The sequence below is a fragment of the Lycorma delicatula genome, chromosome 2 (genome assembly GCF_047948215.1).
Source record: "Lycorma delicatula isolate Av1 chromosome 2, ASM4794821v1, whole genome shotgun sequence".
NCBI classification, from domain to species: domain Eukaryota; kingdom Metazoa; phylum Arthropoda; class Insecta; order Hemiptera; family Fulgoridae; genus Lycorma; species Lycorma delicatula.
Genome location: NC_134456.1, coordinates 163,288,435 through 163,309,645, shown reverse-complemented (window position 1 = coordinate 163,309,645; position 21,211 = coordinate 163,288,435). Strand labels below are relative to the sequence as shown.

The 21,211-nt window shown below is 28.0% G+C and overlaps 2 protein-coding genes across 5 annotated transcripts in view; one reads left to right on the top strand and one right to left on the bottom strand.

The window, feature by feature from the left end:
* The window catches only part of rt (Protein O-mannosyltransferase rt), a 69,446-nt gene extending 61,405 nt beyond the window's left edge, over positions 1-8,041 (top strand). For 3 of the 4 annotated variants that reach the window (XM_075356614.1, XM_075356615.1, XM_075356612.1), the window contains one exon: positions 669-8,041. In XM_075356614.1, the coding sequence (XP_075212729.1) occupies positions 669-852 (184 nt within the window). In that variant the 3' untranslated portion in view covers positions 853-8,041. The remainder of the gene's footprint in view (positions 1-668) is intronic. The other variant, XM_075356613.1, reaches the window with a different exon arrangement.
* Positions 8,042-9,349: 1,308 nt separating this feature from the next.
* Positions 9,350-21,058, bottom strand: Prosbeta2 (Proteasome beta2 subunit). Its single transcript, XM_075356611.1, has 6 exons — positions 20,703-21,058; positions 20,241-20,423; positions 19,155-19,302; positions 17,149-17,316; positions 12,718-12,869; positions 9,350-9,620 (listed from the first exon to the last, which is right to left on the bottom strand). The coding sequence occupies exons 1-6, from the start codon at positions 20,762-20,764 to the stop codon at positions 9,497-9,499; spliced, it is 837 nt and encodes a 278-aa protein (XP_075212726.1). The 5' UTR covers positions 20,765-21,058; the 3' UTR covers positions 9,350-9,496.
* Between the last annotated feature and the right edge of the window lie 153 nt (positions 21,059-21,211).

Sequence of the window (21,211 nt, the reverse complement as noted above, 5' to 3'; positions counted from 1 at the left end):
TAGTTATTGTTCTGTACTTAGGTTGATCTAATAAATATAACTTTGTATATTAGTACATAGGAGTATGATTCTTAAAAGAATTGACTTTAGAAATATATACATATATATATCGCTTAAATTGGATTTTCTGATTTAATCAAAATTAAATAACAAAGCTGTAGTATATGTTTTCCAAAATTATACTTTTTGTATACATTTTATTATAAAAGATAAAATTCTTAAATGAAGGGCTTGGAATATTTATTTTGTGGTTTCTATATCAAGATGTCCTATATTTTGTCTATTAAAACCCAGCGCCTTATTTATTCTAATTACTACAATGTTATTGTTATTCTTGTCATAACTTTCTTGGTGTTATATCTTATAAAATAACTGTTTTGTATGTGAATATAACTGAATAGTATATCAAAAATTCAGTACAGTGTTAATAGTGTAGAAAATGTTCTGTTGAAGGTAAATGAAGTAAGTTAAAAAAAAGTAGTGAATGATTTTTTTTGATATTGTCTGATTCCAGCGCACTTAGCAAACTGATACTATTTACGTTTCCATTGCTTACTATAGATGTTATCATTGTTACTAAGTGATATAGAATTTATTTTTTATTATAAATTAAATTTATAAATACAATTTTAACTTATTGTCTAACTTAGTTTAATTTTCTGTTTCAGCTACCTTCCTGTTTGGTCTGTGATTAGAAGGTTTTTCCAACTGATTTTAGTTGGTTGGGTACTTTTTGTTTTATATGTATTTCAAAAATTCTCTGTACTCAGCTATGGAACTGTCTCTCTTACTGCAAATGATGTATTAAAATTACGTTGGAAAGATACATGGGATTTTATTATACACAAATAATAATAAATGCAGTTGTACCTATTATATTTCATAGTATTTATTTATTTTTTACTGATTATGTATATAAACCTCTTCAATACTCATTGGAAAGAATACTTTATTGAGATATTTGTACAATATAACATTTATATCAGAAATATACAGAATAATTATTGTATATATAGTATTTAAACCTATAAAATAGATTTTAAGTGTTAATTTTTGTAATGTATAACTGTTATAAAGTGAAAGAAAAATACTAGAATCTATATGGTTAAACATGTAAAAGAATTGTTATTTAATTTAAAAAATTTTTGAGATTATTTTTACATTGACTGAACAGAGCTAATCATTCCTCTGTAAAGACTGCTCATATTTTATAATGTAGAATGTATAGTAACAACAAGATTATGTACTTTATTTCCTTTTAATGAACTAAAATATATTAAACAATAATTTAAATGCAAATAATTATTTTAATGTGATGGTATTCTGTTATTTGTTTTATTAAGTAGAGTTATTTTTACCTTATAATTCTGGCAAGGAAGGTTATATTTATTTTCTTTGCTACAGACTGATGCGATTAACTGATTTAATTTAACAAATATTGTATATATTGTATGGCTCATTCTAATTCTGAAAATTGTATTGTGTATCATTTTGAAAATACCAAAATGGTTATGATCTCTGAAGAATCATTTAATAACATCTGTTTCATTCAGATTGTTTGAAAAATTTATTTTACAGCAGATTACATCTATTTCTTTATTCTATCCGTAACCTTTTGTGGATAGAATAGTTGTTATGTTTGTAATGCTCTTTAACTCTTTAGGTATATGGAATGCAGAACTTAAGTTTTCCTGAACACCTTCCACTAATTCTTTTTTGTTATTCATTATGAGATGCTGATTTTTACTGCTGTAAAAAAGGCAAATAAAGATTTTAATTTAGCTATATTAATTATACTAGTAATTCATATTAGAATAAAATAAGTAAATATTTTCAATTCTGTTTTTTAAGGTTATCTGCAATAAAAAAACTTACTATGAGAGCTTCAAAATTACACACCAAATAAATTCTTAATTAGTAATTGAGGAACTATCTTATTGAAAAAATAAAAAAATATTTTATGTTCACTAATTGATTAGTAATATATTTAAAATATAGTAATGTTCTGTTATATTAGAGCACATAAATACAATATAATGAACAAAGCAAAAAATTGAACAAAAAATTAATGTGTGAACATACTTATCTGAAGAAAATGCTATATAATATAAAGTCGTATTAACTAATCCTATGTAACAACAAAGAGATTGCAATATTATAAATTTGATTTACTCCTTTTTAGATTACTTGAATATATTCAACTTCCTCCCTCAAAAGCTTAGTAAAAAACGTCTGCATTGTGAGGGTTTAGCTGCAGCCTTTTTCTTTCTTTTTTTTACTTAACATTATTTTTTATTTTTTTATTTCTTTATTAAATCTAATTCTCTCTTATTTTCTTCAGAGTATATTAAAAAATTGTATGGTATGTTTACATGAATTCATTGAACATTATTACTTAAACTTTTCAGTTGAGAATTAATTCTGTAGTATTAGTTAACTGGTTATAGAAGTAGCTGTTATATGAAACATTTTTCCTTTTCCTCAAAGGTCTGTGAAAATTTTATGTTGCTTTAGTAGCATGTTTTTTTTATTGGAAATTACTTTGTAGTGCTACTTATTGAGGGTGGAGTCTATGTTCATCCGAGTTCTAAGAAATCACCTGACGAGTACGTTCTATGTATCTTGGTCTTCATTCATTTTCATGTAAGAGACAATAGTAGATTTGAAAGAAGATCAAGATTTCCATCTTCAGTATTATAGTTGTTTATTTGACATATTAAGTAAAATGGTTTATATTTATACCTTGTATTATAAATTTAATGTAATATATGTTGACAATTTTATAAATTTATCTTAGAAATATACATTGTCATGCCTTCATCCACAACACCATATCAGGGGTGATCATTTCAAATGCTGAGCAAACAGTGTCTTGAGGTGCTCATTGTTGACATATCCGCATTTTTGGATCTTTTCTTTGGAGCCAGGAACTACTCTGATCCACATCCAATCAGTGAATCGGAAAAATTTCATTGAGGCTTCTGCAGACATTCAAAGCAAAATGTGCTGGAGCACCATCTTGCTAAAATGTAAAGATGTCAGAAATTTGTTTTGCTGTTAATTCTGGAAGCAACCACTCGACAATCATTCTCGGATAACTGTTTTGATTAATTGCATCATTATAAAAATAAGTACCAAGGAGATGTTCAGTTATCATCCCAACAAAGTTTTTAATATGAGGTAGATGGTGTTTTTAATTTCCTAAAAAAAAGTGAGGATGTGTCTTTTGGCCAGAAAAAAGCATTTTGGTTACAAGAGCTTCAATAAATCACACAGTTGTCTGAGAGTATGATGTTCTTTTTATGGTTTGGTCTTGGAAAGCGTTCAAGCAATAACTGATATCATAAAAACATCGCTCAAGGTTATTGTCACTCAACTTATTAACTGTGGCTGAATGAAAACATTTAACTTTCAAGACCTTCCGTTAAGGTCTTGCATTATTGATCCTGGAATGCCTAACTCTGTAGAATATTTGTGGGTTGATTTCACCGGTTATCATTGAATTGATGCCTCCACAGCAGCACACATCTTGGCTCAGCCTCCCACTGCGTGGCGCATTAAGAACACTTCCTGTTGCAAATGCCTTCTCCCATGTTAGTAACATTTTGATGGTGACGATTTCCCAAAACACACAAAGAAGTCATTCATAATGTTTTCCAATATTTTAGAACGTTTGTGGACCCACACTTAAGCTAACAAACGTTCTTCGACAGTGAATGAACTTGTATCCACCATTGTTCCACACTTGACTATAACTAATGGAATGTAATCCTCATAACAAACTAATTCATATTATTCTGCTCTCCTAAGGACTTGTTAGTTCTGTGAATAGATTATCCTCTTATTTGATCCCTGAAATATGTCATAATCTATCCACCCTATCTTTATTCTATCCCTGAATATATGTAATATGATACTTTAATTTCATCTACAGGGATGAGTAGGCAGTAACCAATGGGCAAGTGTGATTAAGAGGTATTTTGGTAGATTGGTGAGTCACTTAAAGGGTCCCATAGTGGCTGTGATGCCTTTGTTACATTTGGTGACTTATCAGTAAATGCTTAACAAGCTGCAAATAATTATATCATACCACTGATACCAAACCAAAAAAGTAATTTTTAATAAAAGAGAAGTACTTTCAGTCCAAGTGAATTAAACTTTTGATCTGTGAAACATAAATTTCTATAAAACATAACTGCCATCACACAGATATAAGTTACATTTTTAATTTGAAATAAATCTTTTAATGTTGCTGATCTCTGTGGCAGAGTCTTGGCCTTTCATTTGGAGGATTCAAATCCCGATCAGGCATGGCATTTTTTATATGGTGCAAAATTCCATGTACAAGCTTCAAAGCTTCTGTGTGATTTCATTAACCAAAAAATAAACCTATCTTCATTCTGTGTATAAATAATTATTTGATTTAGTTTATAATTTATCAAATTTTTTTTTGAAAAGGTACTAATATTCTGTAATAATATAATAAATTAAACAACTTTTATGTGATGGCTTTAACGCATTTCAGAGCACTTAAAATAAATTGTTGCATTTAAATTTATAGTTTAATATTTTTTTATATTTGTTATAACATTTTTGTTTTTAGAAAAAGTTATATATATATAATTATTTATTTCATTTGTATTTGTAAATACACAATTATTTAACTAATTACAATTCATGATAAGTTTTTTAAATATTTTGTACTAATGCAGTTATGTAACTAGGTAGAAGAATTATTCATTTTGTGGAGTCAGTTGAAGTTTTATATGTACTTGAACCAAATAATGTAAGTGATTTTTTTTTAAAAACTTAGAACATAGATTTAAAACCTATTCTCTGTTCTCTTTTCTAGGTTAAACCCTCAACTAAACATAGAGAAAACTCAGTTATTGTGAAACGGCGGTTTTCACTAATCTTTTCCTCAACTTTGGAGACCAGATCATCAGTCACAATGCTCGGACGTCCACTCTTCTCTTTATTGTGAACGTTTGTTCGACCATTTTTAAACTGAATGCATCACTTCCTGACAGAACTTTCACTCGTTACATTGTTCCCGTACACTTCACACAGTTCCCGATGAATTTCTATTGGTTTTAAGTTTTTTGCCAACAAAAAACAAATCACAGACTACACCTCACAACTGGCGGGATTTTTGATTGCAGCACACATTTCAAATTTGCATATAAAAAACAGGCAGTTCGGAGATGTTCCCGTTGTCACGGCTGGACGCTGACTGAGGTGCTGAGCACGAGCACACCAATATATACGCGATTGGCGGCGTCAGGTGGAAACGTTCCTTACTTTCTGAATAGCCCTCGTACTTCTAATAGATTTAAATCTTGGTTACAGGTGGAATTTGCAGCAGAGTTTAACTAATAGTGCTTTCTCTTTTTTTTTTTGAGTGATTGGTCTTTCCCCATGTACATGTACAGGTCACTCTCATTCCACAAAATGCTTAATTAAACAGTTTTCTGTTTATTCATTTTAGGATGAAAGTGCATGAAATATATATTAAAGAAATGACAAATTTAGTGAAAATTATATTTTTGTAATTAATGTATTTGTTTTTCATTATATAGAAAATAAATTTATATATTTAGTTTTAATAAGGAAATAATTTTTAAATTCTTTCTTTGATGATTTACAATTTTATATTAACTTAATTGATTTACAATACTTTTAAAGATAATGTGTATTATTTTAAAGAGTATTCTAAAATTTAATTATTGGCCCATATAAAAACAACCAAAAATATTAAAAAAGGTTTAATTATACGCACTAGTTAACTCATATCTATGTACTATTTATATATTCATATCTATGTATTAGTTGGCTGTTGCCAGTGTACTTCATCAAGCATTCATAAGTTTCAGAATGCTAGTTGTCAACCAGACTTTCATCTTAGTAATGAATTAATAATCTTTCAGCACCAAATCCTGGCAGTTGGCAAGATGATAGGCTGAAATAAACAGCTGTTTTGGTAGGCCTGCACTTTTATTCAGAACTCCTATGCCGTTATGAGCATTTCATTTCATTTTTTTTTGGATTGACCTTAAAGCCTCTTCAGTGTTTCACGAATTTCTGATGTAACTAAGTCCCAGGTTCCATGAATTCTATCTGCTAAATTCTGTTGTAGTCTGCTATAGCCATCTTTTTTCACTGTGATAGTGCCTTCTTAATTTTTTGTTTTGTTTATTAGTTAACCATCGTGTATATTGACTTGTTCTCTAATCAAGGTAGTAATTCATAAATGAATCTTAGCACTGTGACCTGTTCATAAAAATCTAATTACCACCTTATATTTTACAGTTTGTGTAAATGACATGTTGCAGTGATTAACTTGTGACCTTGGTATTAAATTAAAAATTGTTGTATATTGAGTTGTTATACTTTCAATAGTTAGTTTTAGAATATCTCTCATAGTTTTAATGTTATATTGAACATTTTCTATATTATTTTATTTTTGATTGTTTTGTTTATTGTTCTTTTTATAAATTATTTATTATATTATTTTATTAGTTAAAAAAATTATTGTATAAATATTTTATTTTATTATAATTATTGTATAAATGGTTTTTTAAAATTATTTTAAGCTCTCTACTTTTTTTATATATGAAATAAAACAGTAGTAAGTAAATGTGAATACTGAAATGTAAGCTAATGAAAGATACTTGTCTAGACATCACTCAATTATACATTTTTTGTTACTACATTAAGCTCTCTATGTTTCTAAAATATAAAAAAAGTATAGTATTAAATAAATATATATTTTTAAAAAAGTAACTGTATTATAAGTTAATTAGTGGTGCTTGTATATTGATGTCAACTAATTAGTAACAAAAGAAGATAGCAGACAAACAAACTTCATGATTAATCTATTAACTTCTTTGAAAATAATTTTTTCTGAGATATTAGCTGGGTGTCTGTTATTAATTTTTCTTTATACAATGAAGTGCAAGTTTTATTATAAATGTTTTATAATAATGCAATTATTAAAAATATATTTAAAAAATATTTTTAATAATTAAAATGTATACTGTAATATGATGTTTCTTTGCTTACCCATTGACTGAGATGAAAAATAAAATAAAATTATCAAATTAAAAAAAAAACTACACCAAATGGTAGAGTTTATGAATATACATTTTAATAATTTAGCATTTTTTCTGTTTTACTTGGAAGTTATAAAGCCATTAACTATAGTGGAATTTAGATATCCTTTACTGAAATTAAATAGGTATTGTTTCTTCATCATGGCTTTCTTTCTTTTGTGAATTCACGAGACCTACTGTTTACTAAAAAAAAAAATCTGTGATATTACAATATACATGCTACATACAGCCTTCATGTATCAAATAAAACTGAATTTTTTGTTCAATGAAAGCTTTCTGTAAATCACTTGGGGTACAGTTTTACACCAGAGCAAGTTGTAAAGAAAATTTCTAAACACTGTACAATTGGGCTTGTGGAATGTATGGACAGTATAGCCTCATATAAATAAATAAATGAATACATAAATATAAAAATTCCGAACTAAATGAAAAAAAAATGTGTGCTATGTTTTTTTTAAATAAAATAAGAACCTTTTATTCATTCGCATAAAACTAAATTTCCACTAAAACTGCTGTAATAAGGTAGAAAGCTTCATTAATTTTTTTTTAAGATGAACAAGACAAATTTCTTTAAAGGCTTTTCTAAATTATTTTTTTATTTGAAAGATGTCTTAATTTAGTGAAAAGATGATTGTTATCTATTTTATTTGGTTACCTGCAGACATGTTACCAGCTTGTGCATACACAATTTGAGAATGATGTAATTACACAATCTCATTGTATTTCTAAAAAATAAAATCTTATTCAAAGTTACTGAACCTGTCAATCTTCAAAATTGTAAGTTGCAATCAGGAACTAAAAACTTAAATATACTAGTACATGAACAACTTATAATTTATCAACATAATTTTTTACTTTAGGGGCAAGATTTATTTCTGTTGTTGTACTTACATGTTTATACTATTGTAAATAAATCATTTTTGCATTGATATATTTGTTTAATTGTAAACCTTTTTTTAACATAGATTGATAACAATTAGAGCATTTTGCCAGTCTAATGTGGCATTAGTTAAAAAAAAAATGTATTTGTTATTGATTTAAATAAAATGAGTCTTCCCTGGGTAACTTACTTTTTCCTCATGGAAGGATTGCACATGGTGCAATCCTTCCATGTTAATGATGTGTAATCATTAGAAAATTAATTCTACCTAATGATACAAAACTATAATTTTTAAAGGCGAACTAAATCATATTTACTTTAAACTTGCATCTTCAGTAAGATTGAAGACAATCTCTGTAACATTAGCTGGTGATTTTTTGAATTAGAAAGGCATGCATTTAGAACGCAAATCAAGTTTATTTATTATTTAGCTGATCTGTAGTCCAATAACATGCAGAGGAATAAATTCCAATTGTATCCAAAACTGACAGATTCTGGTAGCATGATCAGGTGTTAATCTCAGTGATGTGGAAAAACTTAAAAATATTTGCTCATATCATCTGATTGAAGTGTGGGCCTTATGAAAATACTGTCCATATTATATGGGATAGTCAGGAAGGACACAAATACAGGGCAAGCTCAGTACTGCCAATGAAGTAACATAACTCAATTTTGAGAATGTTTGTGTCTACAGGCAAGATCTGGGTTCTCCCTCAAACTATGTGGTAAGTTAAGCTGGATCAGATCTTTGTGACTGTTTGCTCAAAGGCAACAACTTGTGTCTTGCAAAGTGACTAGATGTAGGTAGGAGGATTGTCTATGTCCAAGGCATATGATGAGCCTGAGATCAGGCCTCCCACTAACAGGAATCCAGTTCTCTTGTCAATGAACCCCACTTTAAATAGGAGAGAGTGGGCCACATTTTACTTGGATAGGCAAGCTAGTCTTCTATGTTGGATTAAGACAAATGGTATGAGAAGTTGTTGGCGTCTGTTCTCCTGTTACTCGCATAGCGATTGGGAGGTACATGTTTTGTTTATTTAGTATTTTCTTTTATGTAGGTGGGAATACCTAGATTTATGATAATGGTTTATTTGAGATTTATATCTATGAGATAGATGGCAGATGTTGATTCTGTATTGTTAAATGTTCATTGTACTTTTTGAAGCAGAGTCTTGCTAATCTAATATAAAATATTGGGAAGGTTCTATAGTTTCAGTTATAATAATTCTTGCTGCTAATACAATTAATTTGAAAACTCCAGTGTAGTTAGAGGATAAAATGTTCCTCCTTCCTTTGAGAAACTACATCCTTATTAAGAATCACAAAAAAACACTGCAAAAGAGAAAAGAAAATATGAATATCAAAATATCTTTATTAGTGAGTAAATTCAATTAGAACATACACTATATTAAATGATCAGTTTAACAAAATGAAATGAATGATTATTTTTAAGTTGTAAAGTAGCATTTCTTTTTATATCAAATTAATAAAATTGAATCATTCATGAAGAAGTGTCCATAGATTCCGTTTCAATTCTTTTAACCTCTTCCTCTTCAATGTAGATTGGTCTTTCAATACTGGATAAAACTGCAGTAGTACCAGGCTTGAATCGATAGACACCTTGTCTGAAAGATCAAAAACAAATTATATCTCTGGAAATAAAAATGTATATACATTTGATATATATTTTTTATTGATAATCAACATCAAAATCGATCTAACAGATATCATTATGAAGAATTGGCTAATCAGGCCAAAGATACTGTTTGCGATCAAGGTATAAAGTCTTACTCAGTACCACTTTAAAAAACGTACATTCTACAGTTAAGTTTATTTTTTTATGATAAATTCTTCACTGATGAGCATAAGCTTGCATTTTTATTTTATAGAGTACAGTAAAACTTTACATGAAATTGTCAAAAAAAAAAAAAAATCTTGTGCAAGACCAACTTTTGTTTTCTTTTGAAAAAGTTATCAACTCATTCTAATCTAAAAGTTTAAAAAGAAAACAGATTAAGAAATAAATAAGAAACAGAAATAAGTAAACAGTCAAGAAGCAAATTAAAATAAATTAAAAAACTGTACACAAATACAAATAATAATAAAAAAATAATTTTAATATTAACAAGAAAATCAGTATTAAGTTAATAATTCTGATGCCCTCATTATTTCGCATTCTAAATCCACTGATTTTCAGAGTACAATTCACTATATATGTTGGATTAAGTAGTAGACCCTACACATAAACATCAAGTTTCAACTCTCATACCACTGTGACTTGCTGCATAAGCACATATGAAAAAACATCTAATCTTCATCTAATGCTTCCTGAATACACCAAATAATATTTGTATAATATTTAAAATAAAACAAACAGATAAAAAATGTTTATACTATGCAATCTGGCCAGCCAATATTACATTACTGAGTGGATTTGAATTAAATTATTTATACATTATAATTATATAATTTTTATCCAAAAACATGCTGCCATCTGTTGCCGCTTTTATAAGTATCATTTTCATATATCTGAAAGTTGGTCAAGTTGAAAATTCTTTTGTATTTATAAATATAAAATCTCGCAAACTTTTACTATTATTTAAATTAAATCTCTTGACTTCCACTATTTCCAAATTTGTCTGAATATCAGATACAATATGTTTGTTTTTAATAAGGTGATCAGCAACATTATAAACCCAATTTACCATTTTTATAATTTCTAATGTGTTCTAAAAATCTAGTTTTAAAAGGACCTGTTTTTATCTATTTATTTTAAATTTAATTTAAATTTTACATTTAAAAAATGTTTAATTATGACATATTTATATATACGTAGTTATTATATTAATTGACATTTTATTTTATTTGCATATTTTAATCTTTTAATTTAAAAAAAAAGTTATGTTTGATATGTAATTTTGTATAAATTATATCTTTCATATACAATTGATGATGCAGGATCCCGCTAAAGTGCTTTTGAAAAAATATAGTAAGTGTCATTTCATTTACTTTGTAATTTTGTACTTCGGTCGTTCAAATTGATTTTTGATTATAAAAAAAATACAATATATTGTTACAGAGGAATATGGGTCTTATAAATAGTGACTTTAGAAAAATATAAACATATAAGTAAACCACAATTTAAGTGAATGATATTTTGCACTCATACCTCAAAATGTAAAACAAAATCATTTTCACCCACCTATTCACACCATGCAACTGAAAGTAATACTGTACATTTATTTGAAAAGTCTGTATAAAAGGATAATAATCTATTCTAATCACTATTCTGGGAAAATGAATTAACAAAACTGAGAAATTTTAAATAATAATAAAATATTTATTCATATTCAACTAGAACATTTTATAAGTTATTGATAGATAAAATAACTGGATAAAAATAAAAAATAAACAGAATAAAACTTGGTAAGAAGTACTTAAAAAATGGACTATACGAGTATAATAATAATAATAAAAAGAGAATATTTATAGAGACTATAAATATAAAAAACAATTATATGATGGTGGGGGAGTCCACAAATTTGTCACTCCTAAAATAATTATAGTTGTGACTGCGTTTTTCCATTAAAATTCATATCGAATTCTGTACCCAAACAAAATCCAAAGTTTAAGTTGACTTTATCATCAATCAGAAACTAATTCTTTAAACATTGTAAAACTACAAGAAGGGGCATCACTGACACTTTTATCTATTGCACAACATTTATAAATTTTCATCACTCACTCTTTTATCTATTGCACAACATTTATAAATTGTAGTATTATAAGAATCTTAGCTTTATACTTAGTTCTTAAGACATTTTTTTTAGGAAGAATCATGCTGAAACAAACTCAAGTGAATTACTTTATTGACTAACAACACAATATTGATTAAAGGACATTAATATTAATATTGATTAATGATATATTCTCAAACATCTGTTGTTGCTGTACTTCTATGAACTAATGTTACTATAGAAAATGTAATATTTCATTAATAGGATATGGAATAAACAATATTTACAAACATGACATTAGTGAACAGGTCATACTGGTGAATCATGATTTCAGTAGCATTAAAACTGATATCAATATGAAAAATAAGATACATATAAACAGATGTATAATTCTCAATCAAGATTGTCATACATAGTGGTGATTCAGAAGGAAAGGGAAATAATTTGGAAACTGATTCTACAACTTCCAGAAGCTCAAAATTTGTGAAAAATTGAATAAAATAGATCCTAGGACTGTACCTACTGTAGTTTTCATATTAAATGTAAACAGAAAAATTCAGTAACAATAAAGATATCTTTTTTAGGCTTGAAGTACAATAACTTTGTTAATGACTAATAAATTTGTAAATATTATTAACAAAACTTGTATAGAATTTAATTTTGAGGAAACTGATGCAATAAAATCTATGAAAAACAAACAAAAAAACCACAAAACAACAGAAAAATGTTATGTATTTCTTCTTTATGAAAATGTTTCAAGATTGAAAATAACTAATTATTTAGTAACAAACTATAAAGTTTTCATTAAATATATACTATAGGTACTTCAAAAAGTAACTGATTTTCATTACTGAAGTTCTTTTCATAATATCTGTGAATTCCATCCTTTTGTTTCATATCACACCATTCTAGAAACACTGACCTAAAACATGTTATCTATGTAACATATCACAAAAAAGTAAGTTTACTATCATCTCAAAATTACCTTTTTCCTTTTACACAAGCAAGTTCATACGGACGGATGTAGTCAACAGATCCTTTTCTTATAACACATATATCAATAGTGCTTCCAGAACCAAGATCATTAAAAATACCACCTGCAATTGCATCACGCACCAATTTCTTACCAGCTTCCTCCTGTCAACACATTTAATCATTTAAATTTCTTCAAATACATTTTTTCTATATTATACTCTACATTCTTACAAAAAATTATTTAAAAAAAATAATCTTTTATAAATTACAATGTATTAAAAAATCATAAAATGTACTTTCATTTTTTTCAAGAGTTCATATTCTAATTTAATGAGTGGAGCCTAATGATCTATACGTACAATAATATGCAACTTACACAAATATTTTGATTGTGAATAAACGGTGCAAATACATGGAAAATTATATAAATGATTGATTACTCTTCAGTACTGGTTGTACTACCCCAGTAATGATAGGAAATACTGTGGTAACACTCTAACAAATACAAAAAGAAACATGAAAATTTGTCAAGCCATTTCTGAGAATTTGATATACATAAGTAGAAAGATAGTCACAAAAGATGAGTTTTTTGTTATTCATTCAGTACTGATCATGTATCGCCCAATTTAACCAAAATTTTATAAGAGCTACTTGAGATCATCCTCCGTCAAATGACAACAAAATCATTACAATTGGTTAATTTGGTAAAAATTTAAGCATGAACAAATATAAAAAATAAACTGGTAGAACTAAGAGCCTCCTTTATGAAATCTGTTAGCAATTAGACAATAATGGAATAACACAAAGTTGCATACAACTGAACAATAATGAACAGAAGCAATTGGTTAGTAGTACCTCATTCAAATTTACTCTTTGTTATTAAAACTATTTACTAAAAATAATCACAAAATGGATATTTTCCTTCCAATACAGAGCGGGCATCAAATGTTAACTGGAAAATACACATACAAATAAGTTAAACAATCATGGATGCCAGAAACTTAATGAAGTCTGAAATACACCTTATTTTAAAGGGAAAAGTTTTATAGATAAAATCTTGATATAAAACTTCTTTAAAGAGGAAGCCAATGGGAATGTTATAAAATATAAGGGATTTCTACCTTATATAGTAGAAGTTCATTTGTCCATCTTTTAGTAGAAAGGTGAGGCTTGTCATTCTGATGGTTTGTGAGGGCCTCTAATTCTTTGCATAACGTTTTTAAAACTTGGAACTCTTAAGAACTTACAAACTCCACCAATTTTTTTTTTTAATTTAACTGACAAAAACTGGTAGGTGAAAATTTAATAAAACTTTGTAGTAAAAATTAAGATTTTATTAATTGTTATAATTAAAATCACAGAAAATTGACAAATTTATTTTTATAATAATTTTTTAAAGAATTAGATTATTTTTATTGTTAAATACTCCACATGACTGTAATTGATTTATAATCTAATAACTACACACAAATTATTATGAAATACATCAATTCTTCTTAGAAGAAACAATCAAGGTGTAGTATATTCTTATCATTTCCTAAGATCTGTCGAATGTCCCTTGGTAATTTAACTTGTGACATTAGGCCAAGTAACATATGCAGTCCACAAGGACATAGCACATCGTCAAGCGTCAATCACATCATACACATAGTGTGTTTTCTGCTGACATCAGGTATCCATGAGTAGCTCTGGTATGTTCTAACCGCAATCAACACAGGACACTTCCTTCTGGTGAATTTTTCAGCATGAAGAGTCCCATGGTAACACCATATTTTTGATGTGTCGAAGTTATTATCCACTGTAGCAGTCCAATCACCTAACCACCTTCTTCGAAGAGTATGCTTAATGGAATTAATAAAATCATTAGTTTTAACTCGAATGGTGAAAGATGATTGGCTACATACATCTTTAGCAGCGGAATCTGCACATTTGTTACCTGGGCCCCAAATGGCTAGGGATCCAGCAGAAAATCACTTGTGTTGTGATGATTCAATTAAGATTCCATTTTCGATTTTTATGTGATCTTTGCAAAGCATTCGATTTAGTTCCAAGATTTTTTACAAATGACAAAACTTAGTAGCTGTTGTGTCACGAAATGCTTACAACTGGCTAATTGCTTACCTTACCAACCACAAACAAGTAGTTGAAATTTCATCATTTTATAATGGTATAAGGGTAAAATTTAGGTTATCACTTCAAGATGTAGAACATTAACTGCCTCAAGTAATTGACCTAGATGATCCCATGCTTTTCTTAAGATTTATTAATAATCCTCTTCACGGATGACAGCTATATTTAAGTCTGAAGATAATTATTTAAAACGATATGAAAATTCTAGTGGCACTACAAAAAAATTATTCACTGGATGAAATATAACCAACTAACTTTAAATATGGGTAAAACCACTGCACTGTGCTTCTAGGTAACATCTGTTGATTGCATGGGTAGAATTCATTATTCATTAATGATAATGATAGTATTTCTGTTACCTACAATGTATATTGTAGTTACTCGGCTCCTGATGATTCACACAGGTCCTGGTGGTTCGCTCGGCTCCATCTACACTACATAAGCCGGCTCCCCACTAGAGTCAGGCAGTCTCTCTCTGACCATCATTCGAAGAATCATTAGTGCGTCTTACAATTCTAATATTGTTTGGTCAAAATTTACACTTCATGCAGTTAACAAGTAAATTACACGTATTCTTCAACAATGAATCTTTTTTTGTATGTTAAAAATCCTTTAAACATTATGTTTGTGTTTTTTCTTCTATATAATTGTATGATAAAATATTAAACTTAAAGGAACTTATGTAGACATATATAAAATCCACGATTGTGAGATTATATTTTGTGCAAGTGAATATCAAGATGTCAATGTTTTTCATTCTACAGTAATCGTCTGTTGAACTTTCTATTATGATAGTACATTCTGTGCCAGTAAGTATCAAGATATTGTTTTTCATTAACAAAAAACAGTAATCGTCTACTAAATATTAAGGTAATCCTCTGTTAAATAATAAGATATTATTATTATACTCTGTATTGTTATTATATACTGTGTGGATGTAAAAGAAATATTTAAGGTAATAAGTTTACTTATACTTTAATTAAGGATTGTTGTATATAAATATCACACAAGGAGATTTTGTGCAAAGCATTTGTCTTAACAAAACAATAATATGTAATAATGTATTTATGCATTTTTTGTTTGTTTTATGAATATGGTTAGATAATTCTGATTTTCATTCTGTTAAAAATAAAGTCTAATTTTCTTATGGCAAAAACGAGCTATGTGTAATTTTACTTTTGTAACTTTCCCAAACATTGCTATTTAGAAAATAAAGATTTTAACTTATCCTTGTATTTATATTTATGATGTGCAATGAATGCCAAAACGAATAGTAGTATTTATTCTAAAAAATAACATCCACCTCTACAAAATCAAACAACGAAAATGTTTTCATTTAACTCGACAGAATAATTTGTATTAAGAGAAAGAACCATATTATGCTTCTATTCCCATTTTTAATTAATTATTGAACCATTTAAAAAAAGTATCCTGTCCTTTAATTTAAAATATGACTGAAAAATTTTCTGTACCCTTTCAACATATAAATATGTACTCAACTAATTCTCGATTTTACATTTTAATGTAGTAGTAATCTTTTATATTTAATATCTTGATGTGTTTACTTTAACATTATTTTTTAAATTATATTTTAAATAATTAATATGGACCTTATTCACATCAATCTTTGATATGACCAAGATTTTACTATGGCTTCCCTTGATCAATCCAGGCAAATCTACATTCCTTTTTTTATCTATGGAGAAACATATCTACCCACTGCTGATGTAATCTATAAAATATATTATTATATTTTCTCTTCCCGTTGTTGTTATAGCAGGGAGTAGGAATACATGACCTTCAATGACAAATTTTTATTTTAATGGTGTTGGAATGTCTAGGTGACTATTTATGTTCAACAGTGAGACCCAAAGTTCTTTGGATACTGATATGGTTGGGTTCCAATTGACCACATATCTCAGAAATGGTCGTCCTGAGACTGTATAAGACTACACTTTATTTACATTCATTTATATATCATCCTCTGAAGTAACACCTTACAGTGGTTCCAGAGGCTAAACAGAAAACAAAAAGTGAGACCCATATTGTCGAAGTTTCTTTTCTGCAAATATTAGTTAAGTATGGAATACTTTTGTTGCTAAAATCTCAGTAGCTTGTGATATTTCAAAACATGTCACTTGATCAAAAACATCCATGAAAAACTTCACGCTTTACGTCTGTTGATGTCCTTGACGTTCCTGGTCTTGAGTCATTATTTATGCTTAAACATCCTTCATGCAAATAACAACACAGTAAGAAACTGAACTAAAATAAGGTAATATTTTTATTATAAATAAATAAAATGAAAGACCTCTAAATCAGGTTTCCATCCAGACTCCAAAACAGCCATAGCAGCAAGAGAACCAGAACCCATGGTAGTGTACTGCAATACATCTGTTGATCCATGAGGGTAAATGCAGAGTAAATGTGGCCCAATGCTATCTACACCACCTAACACCAGAGCTGCTCCTATATAACCCTTCAAAAGATAAAAAAGCAAACTTACACAACCTTTATTACTAAACAAAAAAACATGCAGTTATAAATAAAACATGGTTTCTAAACGAATAACTTGTCAGCAGTTTAATTTACAAAGATTTTTAATATAATCATCAATATCACTGAAGTAAAACTATGAATATATTTTACAAGGCAAAAAATTGAAATTAAAAAAGTAATTAATTACAATATTATATGACAGATAACTACATATAATTTTAAAATCTTGGGTTGAAGCTTTTTGTTTAGAAAAAAGGCACATTTCAATCCTTTATTTACTCTATTATATTGTCTACACGAGTAAAATCAACCCAGCCAAAAATAACTGTTACATTACAACTAATGTCTTAAGTGCTACTACTATATTACTGGAAAAACAAACTAAACTAAAAAAAAAATTAGTTACTTTGAATCTTCCTTTATAGAGACCATAATCTGTTTCACAGTACTAAAGTAGGTATTGAATAATAGGAAAACTAAGGGACATGATACACAGCTATTTCACGGGCATACTGTTTTAATTTGAAAAAGAGAGTAAAAACAGAGGGAACAAATAAGTCTAAAGTAATAACCAGGGACTGAATGATGATGAAAGATGCTCCTTTTTGGCAGATGGCCGTTTGGATGTTGGCGAAGATGGTACCTAAAAGCTGTTGGAGGCATTATTTGGAATGTGGTGGTGATAAATAGATTGTAAAGGAAGAAAATGGAAAAAATTGGCAAAGATCAATAGTTGTCTATCAGTGTGAAAATAATATTCAGTATAAATGTAAATTGTTTGTATTTTATACAAATACATATTTTATATACCATGTTGGGGGATTGGGATTTGAAAAAGATAATAGTTCAAGTCTTTAAATAATCAAGAGCACGAACAGTTGACAGTTGTTAAATCCAAATTATTGCAAATATTACACACATTGCAATATCAAACTATTTAAATATTTAGAAAAATTTTCATGTAAAAGCAGTTTTTTTCTGTTCACATGCTATTAGAATTAAGTAAAGTCAAAAATAAATATCAGACAAAGTCAAGCCTATTTATCTAAAATAATGGGATAACAATCAGAAAAAAAATTTCAAACAGGGATTAGGAACTGATTCTATTATGAGGAACAAACAAAGAATGTAAATGTGGCATTACAAAGTATAATATTATACATGATTCTGTTTAGTGACGTAGTAGTTTCAGTATCAATAGAAAGAAAAATCTTTCAGGGAAAGAGGCCACAGCTCAGTTAGAAGTCCTAATGGTATGGTGAGAGGGGGGAATCCATATAGTCCGGAAAAAGATTAATATTACACATGTAGACACAAAACAAAAATAATAAATAAATAAACAGAAGTTATATTAGATTTTATATATATATATTAAAGAAAACAGTAAAAAAAAACATGAAAAACAATTCAAGGGATAAAACACACTTCCCTACTATCTCATAGTTCATTATGCAGACTTATTTTCAGGTAAACCTATCTTCTATTCTAAATTTACATTTTAATTTTATATTAATCTTGACTATTAATTAAATACAAGCAGAACAATAAACAGAAGGGAAATGAAATGAAGCATGTTGGTGAAGAAAGAGTCTTTTATTATTTTCAGAATTGTAAACATCATTTTAGAATCTTTCCAATTGTAGTCTATTGTAAGACTACAATTGTAGTCTAAGTGAAAGGAATTTAATATTTAAATAATACTATCAGTTTTCATGTTTCCCTCAATCATAACCACATAAATACTCTGTGAAACGGGTATTCATAAAACTAATCAATCATATAAATATTTGAAAGATATTTTTAAAAAGCTTGTTTAACCTGATATCTATAAAGCATTTGTTTAAGCATTCGATTTGCGGTTATAACTGGGACTTCACGTCCTGTATTAAGTCGATGAAGCTCTAACTGAGATGATATCATACGTGTTGTTACTTCAGTATCAGCAGCAGTACCAGCTCCACAGCAACTGAAAAAAAATTGAAAGTTAGAATAACAGTAGTATTAGAAAACAGAACATTTCCTGAGAGTCTAACCTTCCTATTTTTTCAGGTCAAACTATTTGTTTTCTAGATTCACCAACTTAGTTCAGATCACTATGACCTCAAACCTTTTAGGGCAAAATAATATCAAATTATTTTATTTAAAAAACCAAGTTTCTATGACATAGGCCTTACTTCATAAAAAACAATATTTTTCAAGACAGAAAAAAATAAATTCTACATAAAACCAAATCTACATAACTATTAAGATCTATCTAATACATTAATAAATCAAAACAATATTAAAAATAAAAATAAATGCAAAGAAAACAAAAGAATAACCAATTAGGGGAAAATATTTTTAATTATTTTTCTTATGATTTTTCAACTCTCAAGCTCTTAAAAACGATTTAACAAAAATGTCAACTATTTAGAGCTAAATTATAGTTAAAGGTTGGCTGAATGGAATTCCCATGTGTAATAACTAAAATCCAATCTTTACTTTTTTTCTAATTTCATGTACAAGCAATGTGTAAAAATACAGCTATTTTAATTCAACAAAAAAATACCAACATTATTCCATGCCATATCATTGTTTTTTAGGGAATATTCAGGTGAAAACAATACACTTGGGAAATCTATAATATACACAAACAATTATATTAATGATCATCATTTTTTTTTTAGGGAAAAACTATCTCGGCAAAAACTTTTCATAACATTTGATAAATCACAAAGTAATAATTTTAAAACTAACTTTAACAACAAAACCTCATATAAGAAGAAAGATACGTAAAACAATAATATAATTGGTTAATATAGTCAATATATATTAGAGTGATTTATAGGTAACAAAATACGATTACATCGCACTTTTAAAGTAAAGTTGTTTATCTAGTTAAAAAAAAACCCCCTTGACACTTACTAGATATTTTTAGCTAGACAATGAATTTTTGAGCAGTTTTTATCAGCAATAATGTTATCTCCAGTTGCTCTTGTATCAGCACCAAGGATAACACCATCTTTATACACTATTCCACAAATTGTTGTACCAGTTTTTGTTGCTTTTGGAAGTGCCAAGCCCTTCTGGTTTTGAAGAAATGCATTTCTGAAATTAAGCAATAACAAATTAAAAATTTATATATATATATATATTTTTTAAGAACAATGAACAGACTAAGAAAATGCAAAAACTTTATGACATAACGTAAAATAATTCTCATAAAAATAAAATATTTTATTTCGTTAATAAGTTTTATCAGAATCAAAACCAATTGAACCATGCATACCAGCTCATGACATAGCAGAATGATTAACATAACCTCTTTCGACGTTATTTTACATACAGGAAAATTACCGGTAACACTTTCTGTTGAGGCTTGCTTACCTTTGTACATTGTCAAAGACGAATCCTGGTGCACTATGCTCAGGAAGCAACAATGAAGACATTTTCAAAATACAGAAATTAAAAGCACATACAGTTGTAAAAGCACAAACAAAACTTGCTACTAAGCGATACTTCTTGCTAACTGGACAATCGACTGCTGACTTATTATTGGCTTTTCATTAATTGAAAGTCGACTGTAAAAAAAAGACTTTCGACTGAACTCTGATTACTGGAAAAAAATTTATCAATTTATTTATTTACTAAAATGAAATATCCTATCATCTATAAGAACAGTTTTTTTATTACAGAAATTAAAATAAAAGCACTACGCCTAAAATGACTGCTTATGCTTGAAACCTCGATATTAGCAGAAAATCGAAACAACTTCGTCTCTCGATTTTTAATATCATGTTAGCCAACAGAGAATTATTTTGATAAAAATTACTTAAGTTTCGTGTCGTACAAGTAAGTTAGTATACAGAATAATTGTAAAAAATGTGTAGTGGAAA

Excerpts from the sequence above, each read along its gene's own strand:
- Prosbeta2 (XM_075356611.1), bottom strand. The coding sequence starts at position 20,764 with ATGTCTTCATTGTTGCTTCCTGAGCATAGTGCACCAGGATTCGTCTTT. Across the intron at positions 20,424-20,702 it reads GTCTTTGACAATGTACAAAG|AAATGCATTTCTTCAAAACC; the intron begins GTAAGCAAGCCT and ends GCTTAATTTCAG. Across the intron at positions 19,303-20,240 it reads TGTCTAGCTAAAAATATCTA|TTGCTGTGGAGCTGGTACTG; the intron begins GTAAGTGTCAAG and ends ATTTTTTTTCAG.